Source organism: Tinamus guttatus, unplaced genomic scaffold (assembly GCF_059628265.1).
Source record: "Tinamus guttatus ecotype Peru unplaced genomic scaffold, ASM5962826v1 Tinamus_guttatus_pri_ptg000027l, whole genome shotgun sequence".
NCBI lineage: Eukaryota > Metazoa > Chordata > Aves > Tinamiformes > Tinamidae > Tinamus > Tinamus guttatus.
In genome coordinates this window covers 1,581,708-1,599,813 of record NW_028288561.1, presented here as the reverse complement: position 1 = coordinate 1,599,813, position 18,106 = coordinate 1,581,708, and the positions used below count along the sequence as shown (strand labels likewise).

At 41.0% G+C, this 18,106-nt stretch overlaps 1 protein-coding gene across 4 annotated transcripts in view; it reads left to right on the top strand.

Moving 5' to 3' along the window:
* The window catches only part of DOK5 (docking protein 5), a 32,106-nt gene extending 15,083 nt beyond the window's left edge, over positions 1 to 17,023 (top strand). Inside the window, exons 2-8 of one of the 4 annotated variants that reach the window (XM_088527854.1) lie at positions 947 to 1,054; positions 8,545 to 8,659; positions 8,760 to 8,879; positions 9,647 to 9,797; positions 11,439 to 11,574; positions 14,472 to 14,592; positions 16,748 to 17,023. In XM_088527854.1, the coding sequence (XP_088383980.1) occupies positions 947 to 1,054; positions 8,545 to 8,659; positions 8,760 to 8,879; positions 9,647 to 9,797; positions 11,439 to 11,574; positions 14,472 to 14,592; positions 16,748 to 16,815 (819 nt within the window). In that variant the 3' untranslated portion in view covers positions 16,816 to 17,023. Of the gene's footprint in view, positions 1 to 946; positions 1,055 to 8,544; positions 8,660 to 8,738; positions 8,880 to 9,607; positions 9,798 to 11,438; positions 11,575 to 14,471; positions 14,593 to 16,747 lie in introns of all 4 variants that reach the window. The other 3 variants (XM_088527841.1, XM_088527845.1, XM_088527837.1) reach the window with 3 other exon arrangements.
* Positions 17,024 to 18,106: the final 1,083 nt, after the last annotated feature.

Below are 18,106 nucleotides of genomic sequence, written 5' to 3'. Positions count from 1 at the left end.
TCAAGTTAAAAATGCAGCTTTTTTGAAAAAGCAAAAAGACTGAGTAATCACACAGGAGACTCTCTGGAGGTTTGGGAAAAACTTTCGTGTGGAATCTGATGAGGTAACCTAGGCTCAGCAAGCAAGATTCGCAGAAAGAGGCAGAACTTTCTCAGTATAAGTTGGTGCATACTTGAATTCCTGTTTTGATGGTAAGCTTTCATTTTGGTCAATGTCTGGTAATTCGTGAACAATGCAATTTAAGCTTTTGCATTCAACAACGTGCTGTTGAGTGGCCAGTAAGCTGGAAATTTGCATGAAGGTCTTGATGGGTTCAGCGGCTACCTGGCCTCCAAACAGCCTGTCAGCGTGCCAAAGGCTTTCCCAGGCAAGCGGGCCAGGAATGTGCGTGCCTGCACGAGGCAGACCCTGAACGTGGAATTCCCACTGGTCAGAACGGCCTTAGGGTCTGCGGTTAAATGATCTGGCTTTTCTGTTACCCAGTAACGTTTTTCATGCTGATGTCTGCCTGTATAGGCATGTGGAGTTCTATCTCTTCTGCTTCTCTGGTAGAACCTCCATTCCTGCCTGCCTGCTCCAGTTTTCTTTGTATCTGCCTTAAGTATGCAAAATTAGAACCATTATCAAATTCATTAAAATGGAAAATGTTACTTGAAAAAATTAAAGTTATTTCCTAGAAATCCTACATTTGCAAGCATCCTGATTCTGACTTTTTCTTTCTATAAGCTTTTATGCAAGCATTCACTGTCTTCATAAAAATCTCTACTGGTATCATAATTTAAAGGAAATGGGTTGCATCTGTTAGCCTCACTTTTTGAGTTTAAGCTACCAAGAGCCATTAATTGTAGCTCTGGAGCAAAAGCTGATTTATGAGTTTAACTTATATGCAAATATTAGAGATATTCAAGTCATTGGAGATGCCAAGTTTACTCTCTTCTGTCTCTAGATTTACCAGAGATGCTGGTTAGTATTCAAAAAAGCTTCAAGCAAAGGGCCAAAGAGGCTGGAGAAGTTCTCAGATGAGCGTGCTGCTTACTTTAGATGCTATCACAAGGTAAGAACTGATGATATGCTTATTTCTCAAAATTTGTTTTTACATACAATAAAGAATAAAAATTAAGTCGCCATGTATTACTTGGGCTGAAAATTTGAACTTATTTACTCTCAAAGTACTCGACTCACTTGCATATTCCTTCATTTGGTATTGTAGAGGCAGAGCGAGCATTACATCTTCGTGCTTTACAGCTATCCATCTTGCTAAGCTAGTGGAATATGTCTCTAATATTTTTATAGAACAAGTCATTTCCTCCCTTCAGCCTAATCCTTTTTGCTTTAGATCAGACCTGAAATACTTCAGAATGATTACTCTTAATCATAATTAGAATAATAACTGTCCAAGGTGATATGGCATGAATTCAGAAAGTTGGATACTTAAGACAGGTTGCTATTTTGCAAGGATTTTGCATCCGTGGGAGGACATTAGACACTTGCAGAAATGAAAGGCAACGTGGATCTTTTTTTACATGCAAATTTTTCTTGAAGTGATGATATGAAAATCTTTGCTAAATTCACCAATTTTAATGAATATAGTTTTCCGTCTAAGGGCTTTACTGAAGTTTTGTGTGCTGTTCATAGTCATCTGAGAATTTACACATGTTATTCTCCTGGGCATGGAGATGAAAATAAGAAACACTTTAATATATTTTGCAAAAGCTTTATACATTAGATTAGGAATTAGATGCATAAATTCCTGGGAATCAAAAAGCACAGCTCAGTTGGAGGCTGATCTACGCTTATTTACTTTGACACATATTTAGGAGGAGATTTGGAGAGAATACTGGATCTGAATTCTTGGATTTATCTGCCTACATGCCACAATTTGTAATTGGTCGGTCATAAAACCCTGTGGCTATTTCTACTAAATCATACTCAGAAATAGTATATCCAAACTTAAATTAAGGAACTTTCAAAAGTACTGGGTCTTGGTGTGTTGAACTACAATAAGGCATGCAAAATCTTGGTTTCTAGCAGAAAGCTTACAGTCCAGCTGTATGAAATGGGGAGCTCTTTCTGACCCCATATGATCCTGGCCGTTGCAGGCGAGCCTGCAGGTAGCTCTTAGGGCTGCATGGCTTGGCAGCAGGATATTCGTCTGTGGGAGTTGACTCTGATGTTGTCCTCACTGTTCATTCTCTGCATGCTCTGTAAATGAAGCAGTGAAGTGTTGTGATCCAGGTTGCTTAAGCACAGTTAATTAGGGTCTGTGGGCTGCCATTCACCTCTGTGCTGTTACTGTTTGGCAACGGGGCTCTGCAGCATCCCCATTGCTTCACCGAGATGCCAACTGAGGCTGTTTCCTAGTTTGGCAGTCAATGACTCTAAAACTTGACAGGTTCTGCTTATTTTTACTGAACATAACTGAGAGGAAGTTGAATATTAAATAGCACTTCCTGACAAAAACGTGTTAACTTACAAGGAGAGAACATGTGGATAAAAGTGATTTTCATCTTCTTAACTAAACTTTGCAGAGGTGTGAAATTCAGAGGTGGTGAATGATGCAAATACTTCTAATAGTGTTATGCAATGAGGTGTTAAAAAAGAGCCAAATGACACTACTGCTGTGTAGTTGAGCCGCTTCTTTTAAGAAGCGTGACTGATAATTAAAAGACAACTTATTATTTCAGACACTTCATCTAACAGCTTCTAGACTAGCTTCTAGTTTGCTTTTTCGTGTGTCATGTATGTGGAGTCATAGCTGTTGCCTTCATCTCAGTGCACGTGGCCAGGTGTTGTAGGAATGGCTTGGCGATGTGTAGTCTTTTTGTGACTGTTCCGATTTGTCACCTTCTCACAGCCTGACAGTGAAGTTAAATGTACAAATGAGAAGACCAGCCAGTCTTGTTAACGTGTCAAGTGTCACTGTGTCCAGAGTTTGTGCTAGTGAACCTAAGGACGAATGCGGTGCAGGTGATGCTGTGAGAGAAAACCTTCCATAGAGTTTGCTGATGTTTAAGAAAGGTGGTTGCTGACCTCCTACGTGGGCTCTGAATCCTCATTCTCCAGCTCTGATGAGAGCAGCATTGGACTGAGAAGACTGGGGAGTCCCTGTTCACCTCATCTATCTCAGGAAAGTTTTAATTCATCACAGAAATGCAGAGGACAGGAAAATAGTAGTGAATGCAGCTAAGTTGTCTCCAAAAGCACCTACTTCCCTCAGTGTTGAATTGTTTCTTTTTTTTTTCTTTCTTTCTTTTTTTTTTTTCTGTGATGAATTCAAGTGCAAATGTTGCTTTTGGTTAATCAAACTGGGAAGAATCTGTCTTGAGCTTTGTCCTGTTGGTGTTTTGGTACCAGCTCCACATCTGGCCTGCTGTAGACAGGCTGCAGCAGAGTCCTGGTCCCGGGCTCAGCTCCCCAGGGTTGTGCTCACACCGGGCTGTGCATGCAGACATTGGGCTTGTGATATCCCTGCCCTGTTATGGAGCTATGCGCTAAAAACTCAATTTTGACATCCTTCCCCCCCAAAGCTTGATGGGGTAACCCCCTTTTTCCTCCCTATCCCACGTCCATCTCTTCCCACCTCTCATTTTTACTGGGGAGATTTTTCTCACGTGCTTGTTAGGCTCTGCTAAAGCATCAGCAGTCGTGGATCTTGGTTGCTGTGAGCTGGGGACTCCAAGATCCTGATAGTGGATTGGTGCTGATTAGTTAGCTCAGTTTAATGGGTGCATGTTAGAACTAATTAAGTTCAGTTCATATTCCAGTTCCAGAAACGTGGACACTCATATGTTAGGCAACTTTAGTTAAGAGTGTGCTTGTCGTGATCATCTTATATGCACTTTCTCAGAAATCGTGTGTGGTGAGGGAAAAATCTATTTTAGGTAAGAAATCAAAATCCTATATTCATTGCATCTCTCTCTTTATGTGTAATCCATAGCTAGAGACTTGTTGATAGCAAAGTCACTGTCTAGAGAAGTTTGAAAGAATAAAAATAAATACATTTTTAAGTAATATTGACTTATAAATGCTCTGCAATCTTATTTTATTTTTTAAAACACGGGAAGGTTAGTACACTAAGGATTTGGATAGTTAGGATTTAGATTGTTTGCTTTCTACAAAGACACAAGTTATCTGAGAAACAGTCATCTGTAGCTTATGAAGTGCACTGGAAATTTGCATTCACAATGCAAATTGCCCACTTAATTCCTTAGTCCCACAAGGGAGAGAAAAATAATTAGGATCCAGGCTACAAAATCTGGACGGAAAATTGCTGCTCAGGTAGCTGTCTAGCTTTCATTTGCTAAATATAAATAAATAATCATCTACAAATTACCATATGTTTTAACAAAATAATATTGGGAGCAACGCAAAAATTGTTTCTCTAAAGGGCTTTTGACTTTGTAATGTACCAGAAGAATCATTAATATTCCAATATAAAGCCAGCTAATTGCATACTGCTGACAGGAATATACGGATTCCTTCAGGGGATCTAAGTTTTAATCCGATTGTATTAATCTTGCCTTGAAACAGCAGAAGTAATTTAAACGGTCTTTCTGTCTAGTTACGGAATAATCCATTTGGAAAATTGAATTGTGTAATTTGTAATTGTTTTCCAGGCTTGCTAATGCAAAACTGTATTGGTAGCAAATTAATTGTTTAAAGTATGACCACTCTGCTAATCGCTGGCTGTTAAACATTTATTTTAATGAATAGTATCACTTACCGTGAATAAAATGTCTGGTGTGGGGCTTTAAAAGAATTAAAGTTACTTTTCAGGACGCTTGATATCTTTATTGCGACGCTGGATTTGAGGCTTGTAGCAAACCTGTGGGGCATGGACGTGTCACTTGTGTAGCAAGAAGGACCCAAGGCTTGTCACAAAGCTCAGGGTTGTGGCTCTGGTGACAGCTCTGGCCCTCATGTGGCTTGAGGGGCAGTTTCTGGTTGAGTAAAAAGTGAATCTCCATTTGATATCTGGTAGTTCTTCTTAGCTTTTGATTTTATTTACTACTTCTTCTTTTCCCATGTTTGCATAGGTAAATGTGTAATGGCAAATTGCAAAAGCACAAGTGCGCTGGAATAGCAGCAGTGACAGCAGTGACTCCTGACCGTGTCCCCACCACCGGGTATATTTACAGTTATCCGAGGCAGAAGATGAAGTCTCTAAGATGAAAACACTGGATATTTGCAAACCATGGACAGTGGCAGTTGTGTAGATACCTTCTCCCATGTGTACTATACTGAAAGGCTACTGATATTTAAGAATTATATGCAATTCAAAAGGATATGAGAGCTATCTTTTGGTACACTCTGCATTGGCATAATTTTTTTTTTTGTAGAGAATACGCTGGCACTGAGATGGAAGAAAATTTGCCTGAGCATATCTGGTCAGGGTGAGGCTCTGTCTGCTTGTAATGTCACTTGAGAAATTAATTATTAATCCCTGTTCTTGTCCCTGAGCTCTCACCACAGTAGCTCAGCAAAGTATTATAGATTTTTATCTAGTGTAATGTGTCTCAATTATATAGTTTGTCACCTTAACAAAAAGGAGGCCTGAAAGTAAGACAGAAGTGTGCTAAGGAAAGTGTCTTTAATCACTACAAAAGATAACATTTTTCTTAATATTTTGCTGTTAAAAACTGCCTTAGGATTGTATCCTCTGAGCTATTGCTTTTTAGCATTAAATTTATAAACATAGATTATTGTGTACTTTTATTTGTCCTTGATTAAGGAATTAAGCCAACCATGAAAACACTTTCTTCCCAGAGTTGGGCAGGAGGAGAATTGTTGCAGAAATGCAGGGAAGAAGCTGGGCTCTCGGCTCCTTGCAGGTGCTCGCTGGCTGTTCCCGAGCTCTTTCCAGGAGCGCAGGAGAGGGGCTGTTCCCAGCCTGCTGCTTCTGCTGCTAATTCCGTGCGTAAGTGCCAGACACTCTGAACCATCTGTTGCCTAAGTGCGAGCAACGGGAAGGCGGTTTAGGCACCTGGGATAATGACAGTATTTTGAAGCATCTTGCTGGGTGACGCAGCAGAGCAAATAGCAAGTGATCTTTAAGCAGGTTTTCCGCAGGAACACAGGCGTGCTGTTGAGCCTCAGCAACAGGAATCGTTTCTTGGCTAAAGCTGGATCTTGCACGGAGGGGACTTCACGTTTCTGCACTTGATTTTGGACCCCTTTCCTGTGTCCCCTCCCTCGTCCCAATGTATAGCCCACAGATGGGGGTTGTTACTGCCCTGAGCATTAAGTTGAATATATACTCCTCGTATTCTCCTTTCTTCTTGCCTTCCCTGTGTACCCACCCCGTGGACCAGGGAAAAGAGAATCATGCTGAGCTCCACTCCTCATGTTGGTGACATTCGTGAGCTCTGAATCCTTATTTTCTGCTCCCATGTTGAGAGAGGGAGAGGTTTCTCCTGTAAAGATGACTTAATTTTGGTTGACATCTAAGCAAAGCAAAACAGACCACGGTAACAGTAACAGATGAGAGAAATAATCTGTTTTCTTTATTTCATAATGCAGTGTGGTTAGGAGGAATACCCTAATAAAAAGTAAATGTAGGAGAAAGCAGGAGCCTCAGGAGAGGCCATTTGCCAACCCCTGGTCAGTGCAAACCTCTCCTGACCTCACTTAAACCCTGACGTGATGCTCTCAGGATTCATTGCTGCAGAGCCAACTGCTGTGTTATCCAGCAGCAGCAGTGTTAAATGCTTGGTTATAAGAAATGAGCTTTCTTGTTGGAACAAATCCCAGATAAATAATTCATTAGCAAAATGTATGGCTAAATTCTGCGACTGTTAACTTGAACTTGGTTAGGTACGTGCTTCATCATTGGTCCCAGTTTCATTAATATGCAGCAAATGTAAATGTGTTCAGTATAAATGTCAGGGTAGCTGTGTCCTGAATGAAAAAGCCTAGCTCTTTTATTAATTTATTTATTTTTTTGTCTTGCATTTGAATAATTTTGTGACGCATGAGAAGAATGACAGTTGAACTTGGCAGCTGGTGATTTGTGCTTGACCTGTCCTGTGCCATGTGCGGTGGGAACCTGTTATGACAGATTCCTCATATTTAACAGAGTTTTTCAGTGCCTAGTGTTGGGGAATGTGCTCCTATCACAGGACCTCCTGGAAGAGTAAGAAATGTTCATGCAAACTTAAGCACAATTAGGAACCCTCAGTTTTTACATGTAAAATTTTGAACCTGGAGGCTATAAAACCTGGTTTCTGAACTTGGCAGCTCTGGCAGAGGGCTTGGTGTGTTCCCTGGGGGATGTTCTGTTCATTTTGGCACTTCCTTCTGTCTCCTACTGAAGAGTGAGCTTCCAGAAATGGGCTGAGCTGCTCATTTCCTTTATTATTATTATTATTTTTTTTTTTCTTTAATGAGATTGCCCACTAATTGCTCATTGTCCCTTCAGTTCGGTGAGATCACCTTTTGGGGATCTTGCTCCAAAGTCTCCATTCCAAAGGGAATGGGCAAGAACTTGTTTAGAACAAAATGATTTAGGAGGAAAAGCCCTGGAGCTGAAATGGGTATCCTGGTGAAAGCTAAGGTGCTCTGCAGGAATGCTGCTGCCTTTGCCAGGCTGGTTACTCTCTGTAGTTTCTTAATTTTTCAGCCAAGACCATTGCTGTATTCCTCTGTTTAGCGTTAATATAGCTCAGTACAAGACCATTCCACAAGGTTCTGGTTAGTATCACCAGTGGGACCACAAGAATGAAGGTACCTGTTGGTTATTCATCTAATTATTAAAAAGAATCAAATAATGAAGAGTTTAAAGAGTTTAAGAATACTATGTATGGGCACGAGGGTGAAAAACAGATACTAAAGTGGTAAAATGTGATAAATATCTGTTTGCTGAAGCTATATGAAAAATAAAATTCATGCTTAGATTTTTGGAAGGAAAGCTGTTTTTAGAATTCTTTTTATTGCCACCCAAGCAACACAAGCTTGTCTAAAACCCTGAATTCCCTTTATGAAATTTCAAAACATTCGAATATCTTTAAAAAAAAAAAAAAAAAAAAAAAAAAAGCTATTTCTAATGAAAAGTTGAAGATTTGCAAAAACTGTCCACTTTTTAGCCTGTATATTTTATTAGATATGTTTTTTATTAGACTTCTTTTTCTGTTGTGTCAAAAGCTGCGTTAGAACTTGCTTCTCCAAACGTGTGAATTCTTTATAGGCATTTAGCCTCTATTTGCTTCTGCGACATAAGGAGGTTTTTTCCCAAATATTTTTACTTACTTATTTTTCCAAGTATTTTTAATCTAGACATTTCCTGAACTGATGCAAGCACCGATTCTTCCACCAGCCTCTGGTTTCAAATCCTGTTTGGATAGGTTGCACTGAAGGAGTTGAAGGGGAGGTGGTGGCTGCTTTGTCATCCAGAGTCTTCAAGTGGGTTCTCTCTTGGTTTGTTAAGGGCAGGTTCTTGCACTCACTTGCTCCTTGCAGTCTGCACTTGGCATAATTATTTTCCCTCCTTCTGCAGGCAATAATATATTTTTAAGACCCGAATCAGAGCTCCAAATCATGTTTTTTCAGGTCACAGAGCTCAATAATGTGAAGAACATATTGCGACTGCCAAAAGGCACGAAGAAGCAGGCTGTTGGGATTTATTTCGCTGATGATACATCCAAAACCTTTGCTTGTGAGTCAGGTGGGTAAAAGGGAAAAGTACATGAGAAAACATAGGGGCATTAACTGTGAAATTATAAATGTATTATACCCACACACAGATTTTCTGGGCATTTATACAGAACTTGAGGCAGATGAGTGGTGCAAGGTGTTGCAGATGGAGTGTCTTGGAACACGGATCAATGACATTAGCCTTGGAGAGCCTGACTTGTTGGCATCCGGAGTGGAAAGGGAGCAGAGTGGTAGGTACATAAAATGTTGACCTTTTAAGTACTTATTGACTGTATTATTTTGAAGTTTTTGGACTGTAATATTAAAACTAGAAGTTGGTGTAAAGAAAATTCTGGATTTTGTTTTTCAAGGTACTCTCTTTTTAAAGTTATTTTCTTTGTTATGGCCAGAGATAAGCATACTGTTCATGTCATGGATTTTAGATATATTTTGGAATAGCACTTTTTCTTTGCCCCTGAGGATAGGGACTTTCTTGTCTGTGGGTTAGGGTTTTTTTTGTTGTTGTTATACGGGATCTGCTACAACAGTTTCAGTCTGTGACCGAGGCTCTTAAGCAACGTTGTAATGTGAATAATAAATAATAGTAATTGCATGCAAAACCTGAGCCCAAGGCTACTTCACATTCCTATGCAAATAAATTAATTACATGCACAAATGTGTTTGCAGTGTATTTATTCATGCACGCAATTTTATTAATTGCTTGCAAAGGTCAGGATTATGATGGTGCAATTCCTTTCCGTATCTCAATGCACACACAAATCTTTTGAAGCCCTTCGTGTGTAGCGTTTTGACTGCCCCAGGCATTGAGTTAGTGGAAGGAGCTGAATGTTTGCTCTTGGATTAATTGTTCAAAGTGGAAATAAAATCTTGTAATAGAGGTGGAAAATAGGAAATTCCTTTAATGATTTGTACATTTAATGAGCAGGGATTTTAGACTAACCTTTTGTTTTTCTCCCAGAGAGATTCAATGTGTATTTGATGCCATCCCCTAATTTAGATGTGCATGGGGAATGTACCTTGCAGATAACATTTGAGAATATCTGTCTTTGGGACATCCAGAATCCCAGAATAAAACTCATCTCTTGGCCATTAAGTGCCCTCCGACGCTACGGACGGGACCCCTCTTGGTTCACGTTCGAAGCAGGGAGGTAGGTGTGTTGCTGCAGCGCGTTGCTTTCCGTGGTGGTGTTGGGTGGTGAGCACGGAGCAGACGTTCCTCAGGCAGAGGCTAGTCTATATAGTAGTATAAAATACTGAAAACAAATATAAAGGGAGAGCAAATAAAGCTGCTAATCCCCTATTGCAGCTTGTATGCAAGCAGGAGCCTGTGGGTGGGTGAAAGGGGGAGAAGAGATGGAATTATTGGGAGAGCTGCAGTGTTCAGGGGGCTACAGGAGATGGTTGACAAGCGCTGTATGTTACGCTATAAAATAGTTATACAAGAGAAAAAAAATCCAAAGTTATACTAGAGAACTGGATGAACAGATCTGGGGAGAAGGGGCGCTTGTATTCCTGAATTTGTACTACACGGACTGTTGGGCACAGTGGGGTTTTAAGCAGCTCTATAGTAGGAGAATTGGAGTTTAAAATTGAGCAGTGAGTGCCAAGTTATTTCCTAGAAGCAAGGTAATATAATGGAGAAAAGCCTCTTATTTTCCATGGGTTACACTCCTGTTTTCCATCTATTTGACAAATGGGTTCATAAGGAATTTTGAAAGCATTTCCCTGTCTTTTGGAGATATTATTCTCTATTGCTGCCTGCAACTTTTTAATGAGCCGAGGTGTTTGTTTGTTGAACTAAACCATCAAATACTTTTTAAGTGATATGGATACATTATTTTAGATAAACACATTAAAGAATTATGATAGTAAAAGAACTAGATCATACAGTTAACTTACCTGGAAAAAGAGGGGACATTTAAAGGTCCATCTTCCCTACAACTACAGGATTTACTTATTTGGGAAAAGGAATATGTTTCTGTGTATATGTACCCAGACACTTATCACTTAGTCATGATGATAAGACACCACAATTGGGAGTACTAGAAAAGTTTGGAAAGAGTCTAATTTTCAATGTGGAAGCAGAATTCTGTTCTTGCTTTACATCCTCTGCCTCCGTATTAAAACGTCCCTTGTAAACTCCGGTAAAGTTTTCTGCTTTTGCTACAATGGATGCTTTGCTGTAGATCAATAAAACTAGAACAGTTTTCCCACAGGTCCTAGAGGAAGCCTGTGCCCATCAACTAGTGTGGGAAATCAGCAGAACAAATTTCTCAGTGCTCTTATGAACAGATTTCCTTGGTTTAATAAAATTTAACTTGACCATTTAAAAACACATACAGGAATAGAATTATTTCTTCCCTTTCCAAGGGTTCAATGCAAACACAACATACAGCATCTTCAGGATAGTTACCAGGGCTCTTTACAGGCAGTGTTTAAAAGCCTGGAAGGTAGAGAAGATAGAGCAGTTTGGCACGTAGATTCTAATGAGGAATCTAAATCTAAACTTTGGGTCTTGAGTGTGTTCTCTCGAGAGTTTAAAAGATTTGTGTGCCTGTTTGACAGAAGATGCAGTGAGGTGGATTGTAATAATAAGACTGGAGCTGGAGCTCTAAGGACTGAGACATGAAGGCTTGTAGATGACTTTGTTCTGTATTTCAACAACCCTTTGCTTTTCTTGCTACCTGTGTGATGGTGCTTCTGCAGCAGCATGCTGAAGTTGAACTGTAAAGATCACCGTGACCAAGGGAAATCCTCACCTTTGGATGCTGTCTGTTCTCACTTGGCAGGATGTGTGACACGGGAGAAGGACTATTCATCTTTCAGACAAGAGAAGGGGAGGCCATCTACCAGAAGGTGCACTCGGCCGCTTTGGCCATCGCAGAGCAACACGAGCGCTTGCTGCAGAGTGTGAAAAATTCAATGGTACGGCTGCTAGCTACACTTGTTACCTTGCCCGTGGCACCAAAAAGTAATATATTGCTGCAGTGTGATTTTTACCTTTTGATTCAGAGATAGTAAGTGGTCTGATTTGTTTTTCTTATTAACTTGCTTTTGCTTGAATGTAGTATTTACAACCATATGTAGCTGGGATTGCTTATCGAGATTCAAAAGAACAGGAGAAATACTAATGCCTTCGTCCTTTTTTCTTCTGTTTTTGCAAAACCGTCAGTAAGTATTAAATGATACAGAAGAGAGGATCAGATCTTGTCAGTGCACATTTGCCATTCTCATTAGATTTCCTTAATTAATCAGCATCATGAGTCTGGAAGCATTTCTCATCTATTTATTTGCAAAATATTGTGGCTAATGCTCAGTTTGCCGTTTGTTAATTGATGCCTATACTTCAAGGGTGATTTGGAAAGAGTCATATGGTTCTAATTAAACTGTGGGTGGGGGAGAAACAAGATGCTTCTGATCTCCCAGTGGATGTCTGTTTTCCACATGCCTTTTGTGTCTTCCGCTGCTTTTGTGACACTTGCAACTCTTGGAAAATGTAGGAGTAAGATGCAGAACTAGCATACAAATTGAAACATCTGGAATCTGCAGAAGGAAGGTATTTACATGACACTTACACCTAAAGAAGTCAGGCATTTTTAACTCATCTTTTTCCTAATGAAACCTTTGGGGCCTCCTGCTCCAATGACACTGATCCTCAGGGCTGGCTGCTGAGGACCATGGATCCATCCCCTCTCGCATGGGCCACTCTGGTGCTGAGGGGTGGCTTCATGTTGTGTCTTTCTGCTTCTTCCCTTCTGCTATTTCCTTTGTTCTGAGAACTTACTATAATCCCTGCTGCATGAGGAGGGAGCCGCTGTTCAGCCATTTGGCAATCTTGACCACGTTGTTTTTTTTGGCTTTCATCTCTTCCCCTTCTCCTAGGGCAGATAGTGAGAGACTATGGATTTGTTGTTATCTTGTTAGCAAAGTACTTGTTAATGATACATGGAGTTGGATGTCCTGTCCCGTGCTCCACTTGCTACTGTCTTCCAGGCATGTTCCAGCATATCAGTTCCAGCATATCAATTCCAATTGCTTCCGAGCTGCTTTTCAGCACCAAGAGCCTATGTAGAATAAAGCCAGGTCATTACCAAGTTATTCCTACTCTCTTGGTTGCCACAGAGATACAGTAGGTTAATTATGAGATGAAATCAATCATCGTTAGAGCTTCCTGTGCACATGGTTTGGGGTGGTCAGATAAAGTCCTCTTGTATTCTAGATGTAACATACTAATTCTTTTTGCTAGCTGTGGTTTTCATTTTTTTTTCCCCATACTGATTCAGTTTAGGAGGGACAGTGTAATTCTGTGTCTGTGTCTAACCTGCTTTTCCCTAGCAGTTTCTGTCTTTCTCCCAAGATATGCTATTGCTTTTTGCTCTCCAGTCAGCTGAAGTATCCACCTCCTTTAGCTTGCCATTCAGCTCACCATTAAATGGAGCCGCCAAAAAATAATCTACAGTTGGGAAAATGTCAGACTCGCTCTGCTGATTTTTTTTTTTAATTATTATTATTTTTTCTTTGTTTCCAGTAATAGATTCTTAGTTGTTTGTTTCCATGGTGCTGAAATGTGTGTGGTAGTACTGCAAGTCCTATTCAGGCTTTATTGAAGGAACTGTAATAGTGCATGGTACCATGTAGGCGGAAAGTTGCATTGTGCAGAGTGATTCACATCTTGCTGACTTGGAGGTGGGTGTATAAAAAGTAAGAGTTGGCTTGGTTTATTTATCATCTTGGATTGTTTTACATCCGGATCATAGACATCATGTCCGCAGTAGAGAGAAGAGGCTGAGAGTGGATGATTGCATCTAACTAACTTCCCAATGGCTCTCTGCAGAGACAGCCCTTATCTCTGCCTTACCTCTGTGCTTGCTTGACCTCTTCATTTTCACTCTAAAATATCCTGAGAGTTCTGTAAGATTCAGGTTCTATAAAAGTAAAATGTAAATTGTTTATTCCTTTATAAAAAGCTATTGTTATATATTTGAAAAATCAAATTCAAGATCAGTATATTCAAACTGTTTATTTTTGTTTGTTTGTTTTTTCCCCTGGGCTTTTGGAGGAGAATTTTAGCTGTACTGTGAAACTTATTTTAAAACCTGAATATTTTTTATCAACTTATGGAAAGTTCGTGGAAAAACTGCATTAAAGTGGTCATTTCTCATATATTTTTTTTATTAAACCCACTGTAATTGAGAGGCCTGTGATTTCATGGGAAAACAGCTGAAGATGCTCTCTGCAGAGGAGGAAGGGTGAGGTGGAGCTTCCAGCAATGTACTTGAGCACCATGCTCCCTCCCAGCCCACCTATACGCACCATCCAGTTGGCATGTTCCTCAGCTGTAGGTGATGAAAGTTGGAAAGAAAATGCATTAAAATTAGCAAGTGTAGATTGTCCTTGATCATGAGAAACCTCAGCTGGACTCAGGGGGTAGTGAGGCTGCAGTCAGCTCCGGGAGCTGGGTCTGTGTTGTTGGGAACCTTGGTGGCTTTGCTACTCGGAAGGGATGGACCCACACTGTGCTGTCGTCTGCTGATCCCCAGTTTCTGTTTCAGCTGCTCGAGTTAGAGCTGCCTCCCAGGGAAGCAGCCCTATCCCAGCACCAGGGAAGCACAGGGGTGAGCTTTGGTGGGCACCAGCACCCAGCAGCGTGTGCCTGGCCGCCCAATCCACACTCTAGTCACAACCACGGAGGGTGGGCAGATGGGGCAGGAAGAAGACACCATGGTTACTGCATTAGAACTTCTTGCAGGCAGTGATCTTGCTGTTCTCAGGAAATGTATAACAAACACAAGTGTCTCCTCCGTTCTTTTCCCGCTCTGCAGCTCCAGGTGAAAATGAGCGAGCGAGCCGTGTCCCTCGGCGCCATGGTGCCCTTGCCCCGCAGCGCCTACTGGCAGCACATCACGCGCCAGCGCAGCACTGGCCAGCTGTACGGCCTGCAAGGTAGGGACGGGGCGCGACACGGTGGCTGTGTCCGTGGCATCGCCACGCGGGCGCTGCCGCCGCCTCACGCATGTGGCACTTGGACGCGCGCGGCGCGTGGACGCACGCGCTGCCTCTGCCTCACGCATGTGGCGCTTGGACGCGCTTGGCGCTTGGACGCGCGCGCTGCCGCCGCCTCGGCTCGTGCTGGTGCGCGACGTAGGCAAGTTGCCACTTGCTGTTATGGCTGATGGAGGCAGGGGCACATCCCACCTCCGTGGGTGACTTGGGGATTCACCTGTGGGCCCCCGGGAAGCCTTGGCACCCTCTGCTCATGGTGCTCACTGAGGGACGTGTCTCCGGGCACCTACTGGGGTGAGAGGTGGGGGACGGGATGCCGCTGTGGGAGCACCCGCTGACCTCTTTCTGCTGAGGAAATGCCCGTTTGGTTCAAAACGGGTTTCAAAGTTGGGTTTTATATCTCCTGAGGTAAAGGAGGGGAAACAGCAGCACTGCCCAAGCGTTAACCTGTGCCTGAGGCTGGGACATAGCTGGCATCACCTGCGTCTGCCAGCGCGGTGGAGCAGGGGCTTGATGCCTCCTGGGAGCTGACCCTACATGACTGTCTTGGGCATGCTTTATAAGTTTAAAAGAAAAAAATAAGTCCCATAAAGCCTGTTTGTATGAGCTGGCTGAACTAGCGTTAATACGGAGTCAAGAAAATAGATGCAGAATGAGCAGGTAGCAAACTTGTGCTCTGTAGAGGAGCCGGGGTGTGGAGGTGTCATTGGAAGCATTCAGAAACAACTAGTCAGCCACCTTGAAAGATCCAGGGTTAGAAAAACGAGCATCTTTGGAGTCTTGCCCCCACCTCTGCATCTTATTTCTCTCTCTTTTTTTTTTTTATTTTTTTTTTATTTTATGTCTTTCCCTTCACAGGGTAGGGCTTTCTCAAAGAATAATGACTTAGACATTTATTTTACTTTTTTAATAAAGCTGGAGACTCCAGGGGTTGAAGCCATCGGAGTGTGAAGCATCATGAGTTGTGATTAAAAATTGAAACCAGCCCTAAGATATATAGCTCTTTTTCATTCTTATACCCTGTTCTTCAGCAAGTTGTAAATAAAGCTATATATATATATATTTTTTTTCCCTTTTTTTGGACACTAGAGGGGGTAGGCAACACACAAAAGGCCCTAACTAAAGCCGTTTGGAGAAGGGAAGAACAGTAGTACTGACATGCCTGTTTAAGCCTGTTCAATAAATTAGGGCATGGGAAGATGACCTGCTGGTGACAGCCTGTGACACACAAGAACAGGACTGCTGGCAGCACTCTGGCACTATCACTGTGCCTTACTGTAGAGCCCTTTATTAAAACAATATTTCAGCCTTAAACTGCTATAAGAAGACTGCATTGGTACAAATGTTTAGGAATATTTAGGAAAATAGCTGCTTGGTAAATTGAAGAGAAGGATCCTAGAAGATTCTCCTCATGAGCGAGGGTGAAAGTCTTTGAAAAATGCTGGCCCTCAAAAATCAAGCCCACACAGGCAGCACTGCAATTAGGAGGCTGAAATTATTGCAGTTAGGGCTACTATATCAGTGGTATCCTGGCAGTTTCCAGTTATATTAGGTCACCAAAATCTCAGAATATTCTGATTATTCTTGGAGGAAATAATCAATATGAAGTAACTGCTATACTGAGTTGCATAATATATACAGTGTGTGTGTGTGTGTGTGTGTATATATATATATATATATATGAAGAGTGAGAAAGAGTACAGCGTTTTACTCACTGAACACACTATTGACATTTTGTAGATACAGTGTGTTTTCCATCTCAGTTAGAATTGATGGGATTTGAATTAGGTCTCTTTTTAACTTTAACTTTCTACAAAGAAAAGACCTGGGGCTAATGTTGTGAGATAAAGGGTGGCTTTCATTTTAAATACCAAGCTGAAACTCCTTAAAATTAATTTTCTTGAAAAAAATATTTGTTAAAGAGCTGTGTAAGAAAGTCCAAGTCTCCATGTTATTTCTGAGATGGCAGCAGATTGAGCAGATACAGGTGTAATTAAAAGGCTGTAATCTGTATTTCAGAATTACAATAGGTGGTGTTTCGTAGTGGTCTGTTCCTTACTGGTGTTGTTCTATTTTTACATCCAACTTGGCGAAGATGTTTCTAGTCCGACGAAGCTTCATCGAACGGACACTTTTCCCACCTACAGATCAGAGCATCGATAAAGGACCGTAAAGAACTTTACAAACTCTTTGTCTTCTGCCGAACTGCCCCCATGGATGGCTGTGATGACGATAAGCAAGGATGGAAACACTGGAAAAATTCAGGTTGGATGAAAAGTTCTTGCAATACAGAATTTTTTTTTAATACCCTACCAAAAGGTAAATCTGTTCTGTAGATAATTTGAAAAAAAATAAAAATAAACAAACAAACCCTCCAGTGCTTGTTTTTTTTTTTTATCTTACAGCTGGATGAAGAAGAAATCTCTCCCTAAATGTTCTAGATGTTTTTGTATAATATGTATATTGTAAATGCCCAACTTCTGTTTTATAGTAGTGTGGCTCCACTTTGTCCATTACCGTTGTGGTTCTCTGAACTCAGTAGGGGTGTCATGCTTCTTGTTTGTTGTAAAGCTAATCCTTTAGTTATGAACATTATTAGCCTGCCTAATCCTTGACCTTTGAAATGGTGGACAGTTTTAAGCAGTTCTTGGCTACATTTTTTTCCTATTTGCAGCCTGATTAAGACTTGATAGATTTTTTTTTTTCTTTTAAAATCACTCTCTTCTATTTCTTGTATTTATTTCCAACTTTGCAATGTTTAAAATAAATTTTTCCTGCTTAAGTTGTAGTACTGCATTTACTACTGGTAAATAAGCATCCTTTCAGCTATTGTACAGCTGCTGTTGTGCAAGAGGGAGGATGGTGTGGGAAAAAACGTGGTTTGCTTTAGGTCCTTCCTCTACAGCCAAAGCATTCAACCTCTATTCAGGTATGTTTGTGCAATAAAGTAGCATATTCAACAGGAATCTCTCAGTTCCACAATTTTGTGGCAGAAAACAGATTTGTTTTGCTTGATCTCATTCATGTTACATACTGTTTTTCAGATTGATACCATTGATACCACACCAACATCTTAATTTAACTGCTAAAGACTTCTCAAACGTAGTTTGACTCTGTGTGCTACACCAAATGGTGAGGAATTTATAACCACTATAGAGAAGACCCATGAGTATTGCAAAAACGCCTGAACCGTTGTATTTAGCTAAACATGGTTAGATCATTTTGTTAACAAGCTCTTGAGTACAAATACCTTGTCAGGGTACAAGTCAGGCTGATTGTCTCTAACCAATTACTCCTGCTCGCCTAGCTGGCTTCACTTAGCAAGCTTAAGGACTGGATCTTGGTTTGATGGTCCCAGTAGGAATTTGGTCTCTCTGCAGCTTTTTAATTGAGATTAAAAAAAAATATATATGGCATACAATTGTAATGGCAATAACATCTATCTAGGAATGAA